The 24,678-nt window shown below is 32.5% G+C and overlaps 1 protein-coding gene across 1 annotated transcript in view; it reads right to left on the reverse strand.

Moving 5' to 3' along the window:
* Ndufs4 (NADH:ubiquinone oxidoreductase subunit S4) overlaps positions 1-24,678 on the reverse strand; it is a 98,242-nt gene that overhangs the window by 15,432 nt on the left and 58,132 nt on the right. Inside the window, exon 3 of the mRNA XM_076857292.1 lies at positions 10,543-10,715. Within this exon, the coding sequence (XP_076713407.1) occupies positions 10,543-10,715 (173 nt within the window). The remainder of the gene's footprint in view (positions 1-10,542; positions 10,716-24,678) is intronic.

The following is a 24,678-nucleotide window of genomic DNA, read 5'->3' on the forward strand; positions in this document are numbered from 1 at the left end:
GGAAGGGAAAGAGGGAGGGAGGGAAGAAGGGAAAGAGAGAGGGTAGAAAGGAAAGGAAAGAGGGAGGGAGGGAGGCAAGGGAGGAAGGGAGAGAGGGAGGAAGGAAGGGAGGGAAGAAGGAAGGAAGAAAGGGAGGGAGGGAGGAAGTAAGGAACGAACCAAGGGAGGAAGGAAGCGAGGAAGGGTTGAGGATATTGCTCAGTTTTTAAATGCCCCTGGATTCTATCTCCAGTATATTCCTCTTGCCACCCCACCTCCCAAATTTTTTTAGTAATTTACCTTTTTCTGTGTTAACTATTGGGAGACATTTTATAACATGTATTGTCAAATAATACAATTTATAATTGCAAAGACATTCAGCTAGTCTTTACTAAAATCATTTTATTCAACATTTTAAAATATATTTTTTAGTTGTATAGACACAATGTCTTTATTTAATTAATTTATTTATTTTTAAGTGGGGCTGAGGATCATCGAACCCAGTGCCTCACATTTGCTAGGCAAGCACTCTCCCACTGAGCTGCAACACCAGCCCCCATTTTATTCAACTCTTAAAAAAAAGCAAAGAGCTAGACATGGTGGCTAATAATACTTGTGAGGCTAAGGCAGGAAGATTCCAAATTCAAGTATAAACTTGGCAATTTGGTGAGACCTTTCTCAAAATAAAAATTTTAAAAAGGCAGCTGGGAGTGTGGTAGGGGGTTGGTGTCCCTGGAAAAGGGCCAGTGGTAAAATTCCTGAGTTCAACCCTCAGTGCAGTGTGTGTGTGTTTGTGTGTGTAATTAGAGGTGAATTAAAAAGCCCAGGAAAATTCTCAAACTGATCTTATAAATTTAATATCAACATTACCAAAGAGTACAATTGCCAGTACAACTGGCTCCCAGTTTATAACGGTGTGACTTAGGAATTTTGATTTTATAGTGGTGCCAAAGCAATACAAATTCAGTAGGCATTGTACTTTAAATTCTAAATTTTGATCTGATCTTGTGCTAACAAAATGTGGTATGATACTCTTGCAATGCTGGGACACAGAAGTGAACTGCAATTCCCAGTTAAGCACATGGTCCACAATGATACTGATGACAAATGATACTCTGCATTGTGCTATGTTGCTAAGCTACGACACTGGGTAATTTAATTGTATAATCAAATGCATTTTTAAAAATTTATGATATCTTTAATTTGCAATGGGTTTACTGGGACCCATATATATAGAGTATATATAGAGTTCTATATACAATCATTACCACAAAAAATAGACAATACTATCCACTCTTAACAACTTTCTACCATTAATAATATTATTTTAGGGCACAGGCCTAGTTTAAAAAAAATGCTACAAGATATGACATCCAGTTGAGTTCTTCAGTTTAGAATAGTGTTAATATTTACAATTCCATATATATTTTTTTAAAAGTGCAATGTTATTTCAAAGATGCTACTTTTTATATATGAAAAGGTGGGACAGTGTTTGCTACAAGTAAACTCTCAGAAGTAAACACAGCATTCTGAGGAACTTCATTTAGAAATATGGAAGAAAATTTAGAAAGGACTTCAGAAGTAATTTGGATAATGGAGAGCAATGATATACAAACAAAAGAGAACGTGGAAAGTAGGGCTCCTTGAGTCAAAGTCCCACAAATTGTTGCTGAAATTCTGGTCATATACTATAATTGCTATTCTGGGACTCCTATGATCTCCCTATAATCATATACATTCCTATCATAAACCCCTCTTGTATGCAAAAGAATTTCAAATGGCTGGCTATATTAGTATCAATAACTGATGGTTTTATATTGATATTCTTTTTGAAACCGGCTGTTTTCTCAGTTCTAATTAAATTAGTAATACTGAGAACAGAAGTGCCAACATAAATATGGTCCAATACTTTGATAAGTGTTGACAAGCACAATGTCTTAGTTGAAAATATGAAACAATAGCAAAAAAAATTGTAGGAAAAACGAGAACAGAGCTCTATTTTCTACAAAGGCAGTATAGCCTTTATTTAAATTATCCTAACTTTATTTATGAAAAAATATATGTTAATAATAAACATTTGTACCAGTAAGTCTCCATCTTTCAGCTATTTGGTGTCTACCTTTATTAATCTCCTTCATCTCCTATGTTTTGAAATTCTTGATGGATATGTTGCCACCAATATCTCCCTAATTGATCTTTTTGTCTCTTTTCTTAACTCCCATTTACTCCTTGCTACATTACCAGATTAAGCTCAAAAACTTCAAATAGTTCCTACTTTCCAGTCTTTTTTTTTTTTTTTTTTTTTTGTATCAGGAACTCCGGGGTCTTTACCACCGAGCTGCATTTCTATCTCTCCCACTGCCCCTTTTTTGACACAGGGTTTTACTAGCTGTGGAGACTAGCTAGTTCAAACTTGGCAATTCTCCTACCTCTGTTTCTCAAGTAGCTGGGCACCTGGCTGCTTTTTAATTACTCCCCTTAAAAGTAACTCACCAGTCAAATCAGACTCTTAATTTTTCTTATAAACACAGTCTGTACTTTCCCAGCAGTTCAATTTGTTCCTTCAATTTAGAATACTCTGCCATCTTCACTAATGGAAGTCCATCCCAACCATCCCTCAGGGTTCACCATAAATACCAACCTTTTCTATTAAGTATTTCATACCCTACCTTCCTCCAGCTATATATAATTTCTCTTTCAATCTTCACTAAATATAAGTTTGCTTTTATTTTTATATTCAATTTGCTTAATTCTCAATTACTAAGGTTCCAATTGAGGCAATGACAGAACAGTTCACAACTCAGTATTTGTGCCAAACAACTACTCTGAACAAATCAGAAAAACCTGTGTTTGAAGGGACCTGAGAGTGACCAAGGAACTCTGGAGAGAATTCAACCTTTCAAAGGGATTGGGGAGGTGGGGGATTGGGAGGGGAACAGACCCATACTGAATTAGATTCAAGTTTATATTCTTTCTCCCTCCTGTCCAGATAGTTAGGAACATAAGGAACTCAAGGAAAAGTCTAGTCTTACCAGCACAAGGAATATGGAGATGGAGTTTAGGACAGCTAGAGCAGTTTGAAATTTTGTTGGTCAGGGATAGTTGTATAAAAGGGAGATTCTGAAGTGTACATGAATGTGTATGGCTCTAATAATAACTGGGAAGTCTGAAAGAACTGAGCAGAGATTTCAGCAGCTGCCTACTCCAGAACAAAATGAGTCTGGAGTAAGAAATTGGTAAACCTTGTGTTTTGCAATAGAACCTCGGAGAGATCATGCCTATTAAAAATTTTAAACACTATGTTCTAGTTGTAAGACATAAAACTGAAACAGATGCACTCTAACAAAGCATAAAAATCAATCCTCCCCAAGTTCAAGGTGTGCTCTACCAGTATTTTTCTGCTAGAACAAAACACATCACATAGCTGCTTATCATTAACTCAAGAAGAATAAGGAATCAGAGAATTAATAGATTATTGATTCTTCTCTACAAATTTTTGAGATTATTAACTGTTTTAGGGGTTAATTAGCATATCAGGAATTCACACATTACTAAAAGACATGTACAAGATCTTCACTTTAGTATTACACATAACTCCAAATGAAAATGCTGCTTATCAATAGTGCAATAGATAAATCTTGCAAACATAAAGTTAAGCAAAAAGAAACCTGTTTCCGAAGAGTACATAAAGGATAATTTTCTTTAATGAAAAATAAATCTATATAGTTAGAAGTCAGAATAGTGGTTATCTTTGGAAAGGGGCATGGAATGAAATGGGGACTGAAATGCTATTTCTCAATCTGGGTACATACTGAATAGATTTCATTGTAACCTATTACCCACAGTATTATTATTTTTTTAATTTTGAAAGGCCATTTTTTTCATATGTAAGATTTTTTATATTTATTTTTCAGTTGTATTGGATACAATATCTCTATTTTATTTATTTATTGTTTTATGTGGTGCTGAGGATCGAACCCAGGGCCTTGAATGTGCTAGGCAAATGCTCTACCGCTGAGCCACTACTCCAGCCCCATATGTAAGATTTTTTTTTTTTAATTTTTAATATTTATTTATTTAGTTTTTGGCGGACACAACATCTTTGTATGTGGTGCTGAGGATCGAACCTGGGCCGCACGCATGCCAGGCGAGTGCGCTACTGCTTGAGCCACATCCCCAGCCCCCATATGTAAGATTTTAAGGTTAACACGTGAAAATTAGTATCGTAAGTATGAACTGACGTTTGACTTGACCTAAGAGAGCTATGACTGCATTAAAAATATCTGCAAAACCTTTGGCATTGAGAATTTTTATTAGATATTCTCTAGAAGGCAGAGAATGATAAGTAAATGAGTTTCTATGTGGGAAGGTTTGGCTTTCTTTTTTTGTTTGTTTGTTTCCAGTTTCAGTAGCACTAGTTGTTAGAAAGGGTTCTAAATGCTGTCATTGAGTAGCATCATTTAAAAATGTCAGGTCATCTTTCAGTAAACAGAATAAGAAACAGAGATAAAGACTAGAGAAAAAAGTAAGATTTATAATCAATATCTTATGGTTTTTTGCTTTAAAATATTTCTGAAGTAAGGAATGTCAGAGTCAGGCAATGATAAAACTTTAAACTTATATCTGCTAAGGATAGTATGCGTATATATGAGTGCAAGCACTTGCGCACGCACATACATACACACAAACTCTTCTTTCACTCTTAAGCGAATTTCACTGATTAAGTGAGAAAATCTGAACTACCTCAACAAATCAAATCAAGCCAATATATAAATTTGTGCCCCATTAATAATTATCTAGTTGGATCAGAAAATAGATAAAAATATATAATTAAAGTCCATTACATGACAACAAACTAAATGTCCCTCAATAGATGTTGGGAGAACATTTAATAAAATTCAATACTCATTCCTGATTTTTGAGATGAGTCTCCCTATGTTGCCCAGGCTGATCTTGCACTCCTGGGCTCAAAGGATCCTGCTGCCTCAGCCTCCTGAGTAGCTGTGACTACAGACATAGGAAACATTTCCAATGAAGAAGGAAAGAGACAATAAGGATGTTGTACATAACCATTAACAGTCAACAATGTCTGAAAATTCTACTCAATGAAGTAAGACAAGAAAAAGAAATTAACTGTAAGTGTAAGAAGAAAAAACAAACTACTTCACGTTTTAGATTATACAACTACCAAATCAAAGTGAATTCCTTGGAAAGTCATAAAAACTAATGGGACAATACACGGGATGGCTCTGTGCAAAATTAACTTAAAATACTGGTGATACTCAAATAGAAAATGTAACAAAAAAAAAAATCATCCAAAACAATAGTGAAAACTAACCTAGGAATAATTTTAATAAGAGATGTGGTTTTCCTATGTTAAGAAAACCATCAAGTTTTGCCTTGAAGACCTATGAAGTCACATGTATGCATACACATGCAATGAAAAAAGATCCAGGAAAAACAATTGTTGACAAAGTTCACTTCTAAGGAGGGGGAAGGTATGTGGACAAGAGACTAGTTTAATAGGTATGGAGAGGAATAATTGATAACATTCATAGTTTATACTGTATATATCCATACTATTTACATCTCCTGTGCAAAACATTCATTTACTTGTTCAACAAAGTCAATAAAGAAAAGTAACAGAAACCTTTATTGAAAGATAACAAAAAAAAAATGGGCCATATGATTAAAGCAAATTTTAAAAGTGCCTTTGCTTTGAGGTAGAGTAGTGTAAGACAGAAAGATGGGACAAATAATACTTCTGCTTGCTACTTATAAGCCAAAGGACTATCTACAAGACTAAGTATCCACCACTTTGATGACTTACTATGGCTTAAGGATCAAGTATACTACGTGAATAGTTAGGCAGTGAGAGAATTAGCAACATCTAAATTAGCATACACCTCTGCTTAAATTAGATGACCTTCTATGTCCATGATGACATGGAACAAATCCTTGTTTCCAAAAGCTGAATGACAGGTTTACAATTCTCTATTGAAAATTATTTTAAAAATTAAATATGGAAGTCATACTTTTTAAATATAATGATATTAACACAGAAGGTAATGAGTCCAAGACACTGATTGTCTGTTGGACTCATTACCTTCTGTGTTAATTTCATTATATTTAAAACAAAAACATTTAGGTTTTACTAAAATTAAAGTCTTGCTTATAGAAGTAAATGAAAACAATTATCATTCCAAACAGATAAAAGATTATTAAGAAACATTAACAACATTAACATAAGATTATTAACCAATAAATAGCTATAGTATTAAATGGGGATGAATCAACCAAATACCTGCCTTTGCCACCCCATGGATCAAGATGATTTAAACAGTAAAAACCTTGGGTCAAACTCAAGGGAAGATTTTGAATCTTATTATATTTTTCATGTTTGCATAAAGATAAACCTTTTACCTTTGAATTCTAACATTTAAAGATTCAAGTAATTAAAATAGCATAAGAACACTTCAAATATGAAAAAGAAATGTAAATATAGTATTTTAAAATGTGAATTTAAAAATCTAAAAACAAAGATCAAGCACATTTATCTTAAAATCCTAAATGTGAACAAATGTAGCCTTTTACAATTATAAAAAATACTATACATAAATAAAAACAAAATTTATTTAGTGTATTTTTTAAAAAATCATATTAAGACAACTTTCACAATAAGGCCTTTCTTCTGCCCTCACTGAAAAACATTTGAGATTTCAAATTTCTGTCACAAAATTACCACAAAGGTAACTTTAAATTACCTTTTCCATTAGCATTGCCTCTACTGTTCAAGGAAATAAGCATCGTTTTCTTTGTATTAATAGCAACTGCATGGAAAAAACCTCCAAAGGTATACAAAGATTATCTCTCTAAGTGTTGTATTTGTCATCGTTTTTATCCGACATACTTCTTAACTCTCTGTAATACTCCTATGTCATCAGGTTTAGGTGTCTATTAAATTCTCCATGCCACTCCATCCATGTGGTAGATTCTAGCCAGACGAAGAAAATGAATGCAGTTAAGCACACATCCTCTATTTTATGAAACTTTGTGTCTTTATAAATGAACATATTTTGGGTATAGAATGAAAGGTCATTTCTCTTTTAGCATATCCAGGAATTATTTCTTTGACCAATAGCAAAAAATCACATTAAAATATTAACATTCTATTTTCCCCATTAAATAAAGTAATTCTCTCATTAAAAGGAAATATTACAAACCTATATAGGTATATCTACCTAGGTTTTAAATACTTTTGCTATACTCCACAAATCAATGTTAGATAAATAACGATAAAATATAAGCAGACTAAGAATTTAATACTGTAATCAAGCCATGAATTTATCTGGGAAACAGATTTCTTAGTTAAAATGATGAACACTAAGTAGATAATGAGTAGCCTTCACTTTCCAATTATAACAATTTTATACAAGGGCTTAAAATGTCAGAAATTAGTATGTTCAAGCAATACTTATTATATACTATCTTTTTGTGTTAAAATGCTAAGAATGAAAAAATATAACTTTGATTCTAATATTAGCAAAGAGCCCCTGTTTTAATCAAATAAAATAATCAAATATTTAGACATAATTTTTTTTTTTCATGTTAGTGGTTTAAATATCAGAACCAAGAGAAGTAGTAAAGATCTTCTGTTGTTGTTATTTAAGATTCAAAACAATGCTTCAGACAAACCAACTTTACAGAGAGTTCTATCATTTCAAAAATACTTTACTTTGGAAAAAATACATTTTGAAAAGAACTTTATTTCTTTTATTTCCCAAACATAGAGTATAGCTCATTTTCAATTCATATGCAATAAAAGCAGTATTTCCCTATTCAGGCAGTAGGTTTAATTTTGTTCCAAAAGCAGGAAGGCATTAAATAATAAGTATTTCAAAAGTTAGTTGTGCTATTTCTAGAATCAATACTATGATAATGATTGTAAAAACATTTTGCAAGCAGAGCAAAGTAAAACTTAACCTATAGAAAGGGTTCAGGACATGCTACCCCAAAATATGGCATCTTGGCAGATGGGAAAACAGCAGAATCAGGAAATTATCTCGGGTCTTTGCTTGTCTTTCTCCCTTGAAGCAAGTTGTAACAATTCTCTGACCTCTTTCCAAAATAACCTATGAGACCATCATTCTAGAAGTGTCTACCCTATAACTAGAGGAAAGGGATCTCTGAAGACACAGGGGCACAGAAAAGAAAATAAACAAGGCAAGAACAAAGTTCCTCCAGCTTATTACCATTAGATCATACCAGCTTTGTTCAATCATGATTATATACAACTTTTTGCCAAACTTTAGCATAAAAATACGTTTCCCTGTTTCTTTGGGTGTTCATTGTGGGCTATATCACATAAAAATTACTATAAATAAATCTGTATGCTATTCTTATTAATTTATCTTTTTATAAATTGCCTCAGCCTTGAAACTTGTGGTAGATATGAGGAAAAAGTATTACTTTTTCTATTCTACAACTCTCAACCTCATATTCTTACATGAATAAGTATTCAAATAAGAGTGTATCAATTTAGAGTACACAAAGTACAAATATTCAAACAATGATTTATTACTGAATATTGTTGGAAATGTATTACAGCGAGTCTCAGATAAACACATTAAAATCTCATAATTCAAAATGAATGAGCACAACATTTCAATCACTGGGTATGGACAAAGTTTTTCCTTAAAGAGATCTTTAGTCTTTAGAAGAATGTGATTTACAAAAAGACTTCATCTATTACACAAAACAATTTGTATTTGCTATACAAATACCTACAAACTAGCTTTTGTCAATGATCAGATGACTGTGTTGGTTTGTATCTGTGTCTTCCATTTTGTTCCATTGGTTTGTGTGTATGGTTTTTTTAATTTTTTTTTTTTAGTTGTAGATAGACATAATACCTTTATTTTATTTAATTTTTATATGGTGCTGAGGCTCGAACCCAGTGTGTCACATGTGCAAAGCAATCACTCTACCACTAAGCTACAACCCCAGCCCTGTGTGAATGTTTTTATGCCAGTACCATGCAGTTTTTGTTACTATTGCTCTGTAGTACAATTTGAAGGCGGATATTGTGATGCCTCCTGCTTTGCTTTTTTGGCTTAGAACTACTTTGGCTATTCTGGGTCTTTTATTCTTCCAAATGATTTTAAGATTGTTTTTTTCTTATTCTGTGAAGAATGTCATTGGTATTTGATGGAGATTTCATTGAATCTTTCGATTGCTTTTATAATGTAGCCTTTTCAATAATAGTAATTCTGCCTATCCATGAATAGTGGGAGGTCTTTTCATCTTCTAGTGTCTTTAATTTTTTCTTCGGTGTTTTATAATTTTCATGAGGTCTTTCACTGCCTTGGTAGGATGGATGGATTGATTGATTTTGAAGCTACTGTGAATAAAACTGCTTTCCTAATTTCTTTTTCAACAAATTCGGTATTGGTGTATAGGAAAGCTATTGATTTTTGCCTGTTGAGTTTCCTATCCTGACATCACCAGCTTTTTATAAGTCTCTTGTGACTCAGTTACCATGTCAGTCAGCTCTATGTCCTTTTCTCCCTCCTTTCCCTTTGCCTTTTTTCATTCCTTTTTCTTTTTCCTTTTACACTCTGCCATTTTATACCTATAGAACTTAGGATAATATGTTTAATTCTCTGGGGACAAATGCATGGAGTACTGCATACCTGCCTACGTTAAGGGCGGTTAAGTGGCAGACCACTCCCTTCATGCTAGGCGTGTGAGCAGCAAACAGCTTACCCGTAGGCACAGCCCTGGGCATGAGACCACAGTGTTGCAGTCCCCGCGCTTGCCCCACCGCCCATTCCTCAATTGGTCGCTGCAAGGAGAGTTAGCAAAAAATTGTATTGGTGGCTGCCTGTAATCTGCCTAGCTACTACTGCCCAAGTATATATACATGGTAACTGCAATAAAATCAGACCTGCTCCCGCCCCCCCAAAAAAACCCTACAAACTATACCTATATATCATTTGCTTAATAACATATAATTCTATTTCAATTGCAACAGGGAAGATGTTTTTAACAAAAATTCTCCCAGGTATACTGAAAAGATGTCCCTTAATAGTTTATTCCAATGCACTGAAAAAGTAATTTATTTTTCTCAAGAATTTACACGTTTTCCTCAAATTAGCTAATTTCTGAACTCAATTCCCAACTCTTTACAAACAAGATATGTAAAGGAGTTTTACTTTAATTTAAAAGCAAGTTAAAAAGTGTCAATAAATTAGCATTCACATAGTATCTTAGACTAATATACCTAGCTTGAATACCAGGCTAACAATCCTTATAATGTCAATCATTTTATCTAATAAATAGTATTTAGAATAATATTTCTGGTGTAATGTGTTGAATCATATTTATTTGATATTTATATAAAATATATAAAGAAAAATACATATCTGTGTTTATTGCAGTGATAAAGAGTCAAAATACTGTCATCAATAGACTGTACATTAAAGAATTTGAAAATCAACATATTTTAAAGAAAAATCTACACAGAAACTGAAAACAATATTTATGTTAAAACAAAATACTCACGTTGATGCCCAACCCATCAAAGGATTTTCCCATCGTTCCCTGGTATCAAACTCCATCCTCCATTTCTTTGTGTTGTTTACTCCAGACTGCATGTTATTTCGAGCAGGAACAAAGATCCTGACTTTTCTAGTTTTGATATGCTCTTCTGGAACACCAGTTAATGTAGTGATATCCTAAAGAAAAACAAGCAATGAATATGTTTCTAACAGTCTATATTCCCACTAATGTACTTTTGTTGTCCCCTATAATCATGCAATTCTATTCAGAGTTATTTATAAAATGAGATAAACTTTCTTGCTTATTTCACTACTACTCGGATATTTTACTACATAAACTGCCATTCTGATAACTGTAAATGGTGTATTTGAGAGGTGGTTTTAGGGAACAGTGGGAAAGGAGTCATTAAACAAAATTTAAATCGCTTTGTCCAACAAATTTTAAACAAAATTTAAAACCCTTTGGTACTTCCTCATGCCCCCGCCAAGCACTCCCCACCACCTCTCCCACCCCAAGCACTCCCCACCACCTCTCCCACCCCAAGTACTCCACACCACCACCCCCCCACACCCCACCCCAGCGCTGGGGATCTAATCCAGGGTCTCCTGCACAGCAGGCAAGTGCTGTACCATTGAGCTATACCTTCAGTACAACACTGAAATTTTCTGGAATCTACTTGTAAAACCTATAGTCAATATGCTCTTATTTTGCAAGCAGGTTCAACAGGTCAGACAAGGAAAAAATGTAAGTGGATATTAAAAGTAAAAGAATGGGAAAATAGACAACTGTAAGCAGAAAAAAAATCTTATTACCAGTGGTTTCTGTGTCAAATTGCTTAAAAGACACTCCCTTCAGAGGGAGGACTGAGCCTTTTTGTAAACAATCAAAATCAAATAACAACTTTAACTGGCAATTTATCTCTCTAATGAAATCTACTGAAAGACTAGTAAAGCAAATCTAACCTATAAAGGTAAATAAAAAGTTTCACAATTTTTGAAGAAATGGGAAATGAAAACAATAGTAACTTTCTTAACTCCCATTTTCTATTCTTTTATCTAGTAACAAACATTCAACTGGAGCATGCATAGAATTCTGATGCTACAGATTAGATATATTTGTCAAAACATAGTAGCAATCAGAACACCAAATAATAAATTCAGAGTTAAAATCTCCAGTTAATAAAGGCAAAAACTTTTATTCTAGCAAAGTAAAATCATATTAGGGTTAACCTATCACTGTTTATAAGTACGCCATTTTAAAATCATTAAAACAAAGGGTAGAATTCAGTGGGAGAGCCATTTGCCTAGCATATGCTAGAGTTCCAAAATAAATCCTCAGTGCCACACACACACACACACAAAATCACTACAGTAAATTTTCAATATTTTTTCTAGTTTAAACCAAGAAAGTTAGCAAGAAAATGATTTTATCAAACGTGTAAGTACTAGAAAACTTAACCCATTTTGTGAATTTTCATTTCTTTATCATATATCCCCTAAAAAAGCTAATGTCTATTTGCAGTTCTAATCTATCAGTGCTATGAATTAGCATAAATACTTGGTGCTGCAATATGTACTGGGAAAACACTAAGCACATTTCTGAATTGAGTAGCTTCTCTATCCACAAGATTAAAAAAACAATTCTTTAAATTTATTTCAGTTAGCAACCAATCCCTGCTTAACATAGTATTTTTCCAATTACACCAATTAGGTGTGGCTACTTTGTCACAACTTGTTTGTTTAAAGAAATGATCCATCAAATATCAAAATGATCCATATAAATATTTAAACAAATATGCTCTCCTAATACATACCTACGTTATTTTTTACGTTTCTTTATATCTAGGATAAAGATAAGAGAATTGGTACATAACTTAAAAATATAAATACATTTTAATTGATCATTTTTAATTGTCAGGTTAAATTTCAAATAAAAGCAATTTTAAGTATTACTGCATTTTAATGACCTTCTATAGCATAGTCCTCTAGTCAGGAGTGTGAAGTGACTCAGTTCCTGGGAGGTCCTCAATGCTTATTTCTCCTTTGGGTTCTATAATATTTGCAGTCTGCCATATTAGTTTATAATTTAATAGGGACATATCAATCTCATGATATATGCTATTTCCTCAACCATAGCTGAAGCAAGAAATGAACAAACACTGAAAACATGGTATAGAATTTTAAGGTGGGACATCTCCAAATTTCATAGCAATCCGTCCATTTTAAGCTAAGCTCCTAACAGGATCAGTTATCTGACTCTTCTTTAAACTGCCCATATTAAGGAAATGTTAAATTCTTAACACAAGTTGACTCAGGAAAATGAGAATATAGAAAATACTTTTTCTTTATAATTTCTATATGATGCATACATGCCAAAATAATTAAAAAGCCAATGAAATTTTTTAAAAAACTGAAATAGCTCTTTTGATTTTTACCATATAAAGCAGAAAAGGAAAGAGTGAATTTTAGGATGGAAAAAATCTCTTCATTTGACCACAAATTTGCTAACAAGCTGTTTATATTCTGAACTCATCACTACCAATCTTTCACATCTTCTCAAATTATTGCAATGATTTATAGGATATCTTTCCCCCAATTTAAAGTTGGCATTTAAAAGCAAACAAGTTTCTGAATTTTTAAGCCAAAGTCCTGACACAAAATCAATTTTTGCCTGCAGAAGACTGGTAAGGTACTGTAACCCAGTTGAGCTGCTGCCAAAGATGCAGAATAAAAAGGCTTGGCATCTCTAACATACTTGACACCTAAAGGGCATAGAAGCTCTAAAATTCCTAGTCCCTGTAGACACACTCTTAGTCTAGACAAACTGATTTCTCACACTTTTAAAATGCACTAAGACACTCTATTGTTATCATTTCATCCACACAGCTTCAGCTAGTGACAGAAGAACCTGTTTTCTAAGCGACACTTCAATGGGCTAAAGCTCCCACTTCAAGATTCCATTAAAACAATGTAACACTTGAAAGGCACTATGTCCAACTCTACTTGTCTTCCATGGTGTTATCCCTCTAAATTTTCACTGAGCTACCTGTGACTCATACTTTTACAAACAATAAACATATAAAACATCTGCAAATTATTTAAACTATATTGAATTGATATTCTCCATATATTTCTACTTCTATATCCTAATACAAATCACATGAATTTTCTAAAAACTATTTATAAGAGAAATAAGGTTGTTATTATTGCCTTTTGTAATTTCTCATCTTACTGGTAACATATTTTAAAATAATAATTCATAAATCTTCTGATTATAAAAACATTAAATCACACAAGGTATGAGAAGCTTTTGAGCTGGCAAATAAAAAACCTCAAGACTTACCAGATAATAATTATCTGTATATTATAATGAAGCAGGTTACCCTAGAGATAATACACAGATTTACTGAATGTTAACCTTCAATTTGTAAACAATTGAGTCATGCATGAAATGTACATTTCTACTATTAAAGACTATGTACATAATTTCCATGCATATATAATTATGCTATTAGGAAGTGGTAGTCAGTTAATCATAATTCCCAAATGAAGGGCATCCAAATCAAAATTTGCTACTGAAAAGATGCATGTCATAATTCCAAAATTCCATTCTTTCAGTACCATCTTTTTCATAATTAAAAATTTTGGAAGAACTAACAGCTGACCTTCCATTTTTGAAGTCTAGGTAAAAGAAAGAGCAATTTGTAAACTCACTAAAATATATGTGTATGTGTGTCATTTTTTTCAAATACCAATTTCCACTATAAAATATTAGTTTTCCATATAAAAACTGTATGATTCGGTTATCAACTGTCTCCATTTATCTTATGTGAATTCAACTTTTTTTTTTTTTTTTAAACAAAGGAAGCAGGGAACAAGCAATGGGAAGTTGGTGTCAAAATGCAGAAAAACCTCCCAGCAAGCTTCTTGCAACCACCCAGGATTTAGAGTCTTGCTGGCCGCTCTCTTTTCAATACCAGAATTTCACACATTTCAATGACTATTATAACTTCAAAGAATCAAATTTTCATCATTGTCCGTCATCTGCCGGTTGATTTGTATAAAGGAGTTCTTCTGCATGCACTCCAAACAAAGGCCTCCTTACTTTTGTGGCTATATATCAAGTTTAAAAGTTTTGTTTGTGACAGTTGTGTCTTTGGTAAATTAGGGTAACACTGAAGGAGTGCAGCTGCTCTGCAGGAACCTCCTTTTTGGCACCATTTCACTTAAATAAAAACTGAATAATTAGCTTCTGCCTTTATTAAACCACAAAAATGCCACTGGCCTTAGTAATTACTTCCGGTTGCCCCACCCACTTAACCTTAATAGTTTACACTAGTCATAAAGAGAAATAAAAGGATTTTGCACTTTGGAATAAAATTTTGCTAGCTTTCTTAGCATACCCAAGGAGGGCAGGCTTTTGGGAAATAAGTTAACTAAATATTGCATTTAGTATTGATCAATGTTACAGTTTTAATAGAACATATACTGGAACATTAAGTACAAACATTTATTATAGAAACTTTCGTCTACTAGAAGCTATTAGTTACCAATCATGCTCAAATTTATTTGAGTTAAAACTAATCTAAATTTACTGACTTTATTTTTTCCACATTTTTTATTGGTGCATTATATTGTATACAATGGTGGGATTCATTGTTACATATTCACATATGTATACAAGATAACATATTTCTTGGCTAATTGATAACTATATTTATATTCTACTTCAACCATGAAAGATGCTAAAAGAAAAACAATTTTAGATCTGTAACAAAAACTTCCTTTCAAATAACCAGCAGACACTTACAACAAGGAACTCATTAAAGGTCTAATAATTAATGACATTTTACAAAATAAGTTTTAAAGCTATAATATAGTTGATAGCATAATCATACCTATTTACCTACAATGGAAGAACTTCACACACTTCTAAAAAGTTAGTAGCCACAGGGATTCAGATATAATAAAAAATGTTAAGGTAAATTTGGAGTTGGGGCAGTAAAACAAAATTTTTTTTGTTAATACAACAAATTGTTGGAATGTGACATCTGTTAAATTTTACACTCTGGGCAAAGGTGTCATGGACCCAGAAATATAATTTTAAATGGATTATTGTGGAGCATGTAGGAATAGATCATGCAAATGATGCTGCTAATCATATTTTTTTTCTCAAAAAAGAGTTCAAGATGTATTTCAAACTCAAAATATTTTTATACTCCTAGATTCTTCAGAGCAGGCCAGAAAAGAACAACAGCTAAAAGCAAAGGTTGTGTCAAACTGATTGAAATCCCCAACTTTCAACTTTAATCTTTGTAAATCACTTTACTGCATAAAAGTAAAATAAAGGCTAAATAATGAACATAAAGTGCTTACCTTGAGCAACAAAAAGACCCTCAGAACCTACTACATATTAGATAATAGATACAATGTTCAACAGTATAGACATTTCTGTTGAGAAGAAATTACTAGACATTTTTTTAAAGGATAGTATGAACAAGTGGGAAGCTGGTGTCAAGATGCAGAAAATAATGAGTAATTAAAGTTTTGCAATTAGAATAGCTTCGTGTATGGGGAAAGGAAAAAAACTTTAGTTTTTCCTTTCGTAAGGGCTGAATACTTCCTGCTTGTTTATGTCAATAACTGTAAATATATTAAGTAAATTTAAGTGTACTGGGCACATACAGAGACATCTAGTGACATTCATGAAAATGAATAAGATATGACTTATCATTACTTGTTTGTTTCAATTCAAATTCAAAGATCCTACTGTATGCAAAGTTAAGTAGCCTAGGGGCTGCAAAGGATATAATGATAAGACTTTATTCCTGAATCTAAAATGTCTATAATCTATGTATCCATCAGGTAGGAGGATGGGAATAACAAATAATTATACTTCAATATTAGTTAAGAACAAGAAATTATGATTTCTGCACATCTGGAGGAACCAAAGCTCCACCATTTGCTACCTGTGGGTACTGACAAGTTTAGTTGCTTAAACTCTGAATGTCATTCTCTTCCTTTAAAATCTATACAACAAAACCTACTTCATACCTCTGTTGGAAGGATTAATTCCAGACATGAATAAAAGAGAAATCCTATTTGGTTTCAAAGATGGAAAAATGTTAGAAAATATCTGACCAAGGAAGGAGGCAGAATATTATTTTAGGATATTTATTTTTAAAAGATATTATTAAATATTATAGGAATATTAAATTTAAAATTAATGATAAGACTTTATTCCTGAGTCTAAGAAGTCTATAATTTATATATCCATGGGGTAGGAGAATGGAAAATTAAAATTAAATTTAAAAACAATATATTCTTATGTGAAATGCCCTAGCAACTGTCTCCTTATCTGTACTACCTACCAATAATTATCCATATGCATATCTACTTTACAATAGATATACTACCTATATTGCATTGAGCATTCCTAAGTAACATAACATCATTTCCCCCATGAAGTTATCCAGTCTTAAAATCCCATTTTAATGACCATAATTGACTTAAGTCAATATTTCATAACTTCTTAGCCTATTTGTTTACAATGAAAAAATCAAATTTTTGTTATTAAGTATACATTACTATAATGAAAATCCAGTCAGTCACTTAATTCTTTTAAGGTTAATCACTAAAATTAGAATAAACTGAGACAAAAGTTATAAGAATTTCCATAGTCCCAGACATGTTAGACAATTACTTTCCAAAAGGGGGTCAAATTTCATATTGCTAATAACAATGTATAATTTTGCTTTGACTTTCAGGACACTTAGAAGCAGTTATGTTAACTGGCTTGACGCTATTTAGTTTACATTTTTCCATTGAAAACTCCCTAAAAGAGGATGAGTTTGATTGTTGATATATAAAACCAAAAAGTAATAAAATTTCCTCAAAATTGACCCAACTGATAAGTTCCTCTGTAAGAGCTACTGCCATAAGAAATAAAAATACAAAGGAAACACTCATTTAAACTCTAATTAACTGCTTAAAAATATAACTCTTTGTGTAGGAATGGCAAATATTTTCAGATATCCATTTATGAATTTATATTTTATAATGTCAGAGTCAGAACTCATTATCCCTAACATGGCATTTTGGATATTACTCTCTGACTTTCTACTACCTCTCTCCCCTGAACCATGGCCATAAAAAAACTCTGGCCCACCTCACCCAAAAAGAGATCACATGAGGGATCCTTCCGGCTCTACACTCAGTGGCCAAGAAGAATCTGAATAAAAAGGCTTTACTGAATTCCATCCAGTTAATTACCATTAGATCATATCTTTTTTGTCCTATCCTACTTTTACATGATTGTCCATTCTTCATTGAATCTAAACATAAAAATGCACCTTGGATCTTTGGGTATTCCTTTGTGAAGGCTCCTGTGTCACATAAAATTTGGTTAAATAAATCTCTAATTTTTCTCTTATTCATCTGTCTCTTAAGGTGTCAGACATGAACCTCGTGATGGGTATGGAAAAGAAACTATTTTTCCCCTACATTAGAACATTATTGACATATGCTATATAGCCAAATTAAGTCTACTAAAAAGCTATTTTATGAAAAAATGCCACAATTTTTTAAATTGATCTAAAATAACCCCTCCCCCAAATCAGGAAAATCTATTGTAAGACTTCTTTCATTTTTATAAGACACTTGAAACTATCTTTATATTCTACTACTTTGTAACAACTGAAAGCTAAGTTGTTAAAAAAAAATTGTGCTTAACAAATAAATACATGATCAATACCGTCTTAATGAAAACCAGGGTGCTCCACTGACACATTCTGAAAATTATGAAACTAATATTATTTTAATAGTTACTAAGACAATGATCAACTTTTAATATCTAAAATGGCTTATTTTTAATCCAATATTCCAGAATTTCTTGGATTTTTAAATCACTGAGTCATATAGTTCGGTTAGGACAGTAACTTTTAAGAAGCTGTAATAAAAGGAGAAAAAAGTTTGGCCACAGGCACTTATAATTTACACAACATTACTTTTCGAAGAGAATCAATTTTATTACTTTCTTAATCTAATAGTATCTTTCATCCCCTGGTAAATTAAAGGCAGAAATACAAAGCAACATGAACTATAAGTTATGAAAACAAAAGACAGGGTAGCAGAGAACTAAATATAAAGAACATACATAAACTTTGAATATCAAGTGATGGTTTTAGCAATAAGTGAAATTAATTAAACCCAAAAAGGAAGCTAGAAATAATAGAAATGAACTTAATGGATAAAAAGTTGAATGTCTTTAATTTAAAAAAAACAAAAAAATTACCGAGACAAGCCAGGCATTGAGGGCAAAAGCCCAGGAAACTAGGGCAACAAAGGGGGGAAAACTCATGAGGCAATGATATCTAGACACACTAGGTTGCAAGGAAGCACATTTAAAAAGTGTAAGTCAATTTTCTTATTGATTTGGCATAGTAATAAAAGTTAAACTGTTCAAAAGACTTCTCCTTTCTGCTGTTAGGAACTGGTTATTTGGTTAGTTAAATAAACAGTAGTGAAAAATAGGATCACTAAGTAATAGACACATGTAACTGTGCCCACGTACACATATATACATAAACACTCAAACAGTGTACTGTAACACAAAAATTATATATGTACATTCTTTTAATAAACTTCTGATATATGGCAATGCCTTTTTCTTTGATAGTGACTAGAATTTCAACAACAAAATATACCCCTACAATTTATAGTTTTCATTTTTAAAATATAAAGTGAGAATTTAAAGATGATCATAAAATGAGAGTCCAAAATCTAAAATTTTATGACTTCTTTTTAAAACACAATATTTTATAATTGTTTCAGCTCCATCTGCTTTGACAAAATTATTCCAGAGGGAAAGGAAATATATTTTCCTTTACTATGACAGTGGGTCCCATTTAAAACAACAACAACAAAAAAAACAACAACAAAAAAAGGCAGATTAACAAAAGAAAGAACATACCAATTTCTTTCATGTATGTTTTATATAACACGGGAGGTTTCATGAGAAAACGAAGACCCAAATTAATAATTAAACCTGAGTGTTTTCATAGGTTTGATAAAGACTATATAGTTGTAGAAAAATATGATAGAACAAAAAGGTATGATCCAATGGCAATGGATTGAGGGAAACTTAAGCAAGGCCTATTCATTCAGATTCTTCTCTGTGGTCCTTCACATTCTAAGATCAGGATGTTCCTTTCCTCTAAGTATACGTAGTAGGGATGGCATCTCTCCCATAACAACCGTGTGCTGCTTCAGGAAAAGGTTAGAAAATCCTTTGTTTTATAATCAACTTTGGTCGCCAGCATGCACTCACAAAAAGTATACCTTAGGGAGCAAGATGGGCAGGGGTGAAGACCAGAGTGACTTTCCTGCTTCTGCCATTTTCATAAAATATTCAAAATACCGAGGTGACATATTTTGGGGTGGCATAAATTGAAAACCATCACTAAAAATTCACCTTTATTGTCTTTTCAAAGTAATTAACAGCACTGTTATAGAAAGAACTCTCTTGTCCTCATATAGCATCAGATTATATTATTCAATTAAATTATATAATTATAATGTCAAGTAAAATTGGCAGAGAAAGGTACTTGAAATAAGCATACTGAGTCTTTGTAAAACATTGGACTCAATTATTGAGAACTGAGTTTAGCGGTATACTAAATAAAGCCTAAATTAAACCATATATGTAATATGTTTTAGATACAGAGCTGAGTGCAATAATTGAGCAAACTCTCAAAGGCAAAAAAGTAAGGACTCATTAACAAAACTATTATTGCAAAGAAATTACATGAAATTCTGTTACCATCCATAATGCAATAATAGGTAACAGACTACCACTCCTGACAAATACAAATGTAAGACTTGGAAAATTATTTTAAACAACTATTTTTCAGATATGGAACAACTGGATAACAGGCAGCCTAGTACTGAGCTTTTGGACAGAAGGAAAACTCAAAATGTAGTCTTAAAATTGTTGTAATCTTATGCCACTAAGGCACATTTCAGACTAGTACAGAGATACACCATTCTCACTGAATAGAAAGGCTAAGGTGATTGGAGTTCAGAGATACTGAGAAAACAAACATTTGTGAAGGAAAGTTATGAAGAGGAAGAGTTACATAGAGAATGCATGGTTGAGATGGGGTTATAGCTTAGTGGTACAGCGCTTGCCTAGCATGTGTGAGACAACGGGTTCGATTCTTAGCACCACATATAAATAAATAAAGTCCACTGACAACTAAAAAATTATTTTTAAAAAAATGCATGGTCTTCGAGTCAAAGGAGACTGTGAAGTAGGACAGGTAATGAGAAGTTTGCCCAAGTGGAGACACTATGAATACTCCATGCTTTCAGTGGAGACACAAGAAAGGTCAAACCTCAGAAGTACAACAACTCTAAACCCATCTAGACAATGTTTATCATCAATCACTGAAAAAAATCAAGTTGATCAGTCAGTAACTGGCTGTTGACACAAAATAAAAGAAAGACAACAAAATCTAGATGCTCCCCATACTCACCAAAACAGCAATCAGAATATCAATTATACACTCAAAAGCCATACCTAAAAAGGAAATTTGTCCCCCAAATACATACCTAAAAAGGAAAATTTGTCCCCCAAAAACCTACAATAACATAATCAATATACCCTGAAACAATAAAGATGCTAAAATTGTTTAAATATTTATAAAAAATGATGGACAAAATGCGTGAACAGATAGGGAATTTCAGTAGAGAAATGAAAAGCACGGACACTCTAAAACTTAGAAAACATAAGGGAAATATTCTTGACACTGAATTTGGTGAGGATTCCTTAGATATGAAAACTAAAGTATATGCAACAAAAGAAAAATACAGAGACACTGGATCTCATAAAAAGTAAAATTTTCATTTATCAAAAGGCATCTAACACAGTATTAATATTAATAAGTCAGTAGCATTGATAAAATATTAACTATTAGTATTAATAAAAATATCTTAAACTTATCCAAATTCAAAATGGAGAAAGGACTTGAATAAATATTTCTCAAAAAAAGATATACAATCAGTAGTAAACTCATGAAAATATGCTCAACTTAACTAGTCATTAAAATATGCAAATTCAAAATCAAAATGAGCTACCACTGAACACTTGATAGGCTGGCGATTATTTAAAAAATGAAAAATAATAAGCACTGGAAGAATGTAGAAAAACTGCAACCCTTATACATTGTGGAGAGTGGTGCAGCTACTGAAAAAAATAGTATGGCAGTTCCTCAGAAAGTTAAACACAGGATAACCACATGATCCAACAATCCAATTATGGAGTATCTACCCCCCAAAATTGAAAGCTGGAACTTAAACACATATGTGGACATATATGTTCACAACAGCATTATTCACAATAGCAAAAAGGTGGAAAAACCCAAATGTCCATCACTATATAATGTGATATATTACATACAATGGAATATTACATAGCTTTTAAAAAGAAATTCTGACACATGATACAACATGAACCCCGAAAACATGCTAAATGAATAAACAGCAAAAGGACAAATATTATGTTTCTGATTATATGAGTTATCTCAAGTAGGCAAATTCATAGAGGCAAAAGTCTAATTGAGATTAGAAGGGGCTGGGGAGAAAGATGATGGAAAGTTATTGTTTAATGGGTACAGAGTTTCTGTTTGAGATGATAAAAAAGCTTTGGAAATGGATAGTGGCTATGGCTACACATCATAAGTGTGGTTAACACCACTAAACTGCACACTTAAAAATGGCAAAGTGGTTAATATTATGTTCTGCATATTTCACAATTAAAAAAAAAACCTGGGATGTCATCTTTAAAGTACTAAAATAAAAACTTTTAATCTAGGATTCTATAGCCAATGAAAATGTCTGTTATGGATTGATTGTTTGTATCCCCCTTAAAATTCATGTTAGCCCAAACCCTAAATGTGATAGTACTGGGAAATGGAGGCTTTGGGAGGTAACTGGGGTTAGATGAGATCATGAGGGTGGTACTCTCATGAAGAGAATAGTGCCCTTATAGAAAGAAAACTAGATAGACTGTGCATGCAGTCTCTCCCTGCTCCCTCTGTTTCTCTCTCATCCATGTAAGGACAAGCAAGAAAGCAGGCTTCTATAAACCAGGAATAGAACCCTCAACAGAAACTAAACATGCTGGCACCTTGATCTTCAACTTCTAGCCTTCTGAACTACAAGAAAATAAATTTCTGTTGTTCAAGGCACCCAGTCTATGATATTTTGTTATGGCAGTCAAAGCTAATACAAAATCTTTTTAAGGGGAACACAAAATAAAGGCATTTCCAGATAAGCAGAAGCTGAGAGACTTTGTCCCAACAGATCTGCCCTATGAGAAATAATTCTTCAGGCTGAAGGAAAAGGATATAAATACATTTATGAACAAAGTAAGAGTAACAGAAATGGTACAATGGTAAGTAAATATGAAAAAGATTTTCTTCTCAGATCTTATAAAGATAAGTATTTATAACAAAAATAATAATTTGCCATGGAATTTATAACATTTATGGAAGTGAAATGTGTCAACATTAACATGAAGGACTATGATAAATGGAATTACTGTTTTAAGGTTCTTACCCTACATATGTGATATATTATTAGTCCGTGGTAGACAATGAAAAGTTGATGATGCATTTTATAATCACCAAAGCGCTAAAAAAGTTTTTTTAATTAAAAAAAAAAAAAACAGAAAAAAGAATCACATAGGACAAGCAGAAAACACCAAGATACTAAACTTAAACTCTACCATATCATTAAATGTTGCATATAGGAGTTTTAAACATTAAAAGATAGATGTTATCAAAACAGATAAAAAAAACCAAGACCCAAACATATGCACAAACTCATAAATAAGCTAAAAATAAATGGGTGGAATAAGATGTACCATGCAAACTAAGAATAATCTGAAGCAGCTATATTAATATCAAAGTAGACTTCAGAATGAGTCTACTTTGATATGTAAAATATAAACATTGTTGAAATTAAATATATAAATGAGAGAGAGGTCAACTCATCAATAAAATACAATAAACTTCACCATGTGTGGTAGTGTACATCTGTAATTCTAGCTCCTCAGGAAGCTGAGAAATGAAGATAGCAATTTTGAGTTTACCGTCAGTAACTTAGTAGGAGACCCTGTCTGAAAATCAAAAATAAAAAGGGTTGAGGATGTAGCTAGTGTGAGAGTACACCCACGAATTCAACCCTAGTACCAAAACAAAACATTAATCTAGACAGACCTAGGGTTGGGGATGTAGCTCAGTGATGGAGCACTGATAAGGCACGCACAAGGCCAGGGGTTTGATTCCCAACCCAACCAAAAACAAAGACCATACATGATCTGGGTGATAAAAAAAAGTCTCAAGAGTGGCTGCAGTTGTGGCTCAGTGGTACAGCACTTGCCTAGCATATGTGAGAGACTGGTTTCAATTCAACACCACATAAAAACAAATAAATAAAATAAAGGTACCATGCCAATCTACAACTAAAAAAAAAAAATTAAAAAGTCTCAAGAAATTTCAAGTGTAAAATCCTACAGAGAGTGTTATTCACTACAATGTAAATAAATTTGAAATCAGTAACTACAAAGTTCACCAAATAAATGATAAAGATAAGTTTTATAGATATTCCTGATGATGATGTTCACCTATGCTCTGGAAAGGCTTTATAAATAACAACAAAAGAACGAGACTGACATATAAAAATAGGAAAAAAGTTTCATTACTTACTCAGATTCATTCTTTATACTACAAATGTTACAATAGTTGTGGTAATATTGGTTCAGTAGCAGCAGCTATAGTTAACACTTCTGTAGCATTATTGGCCATACATTGGGCTATTTTATATATCTATGACAGAAATTCTGTCAACTGGAATATCCACAAATTTATAGTACAATGATAGCTAAATTCATAATGTTAATCCTTAAGATGTACTAAGCTGTGAAGTACTAATTCAAGTACATCTATGTATTATATATTTTTATTGTTTTCTAATTTTTAGACATATAATATTTATCTATTAGGTGGAACCTGCTACACCCCATGTCAGAGACTGAAGAAATCCACAGAATTAGACCATATGTACAAAAAAATATAGA

This window comes from Callospermophilus lateralis, chromosome 5 (genome assembly GCF_048772815.1).
Source record: "Callospermophilus lateralis isolate mCalLat2 chromosome 5, mCalLat2.hap1, whole genome shotgun sequence".
Lineage (NCBI taxonomy): Eukaryota > Metazoa > Chordata > Mammalia > Rodentia > Sciuridae > Callospermophilus > Callospermophilus lateralis.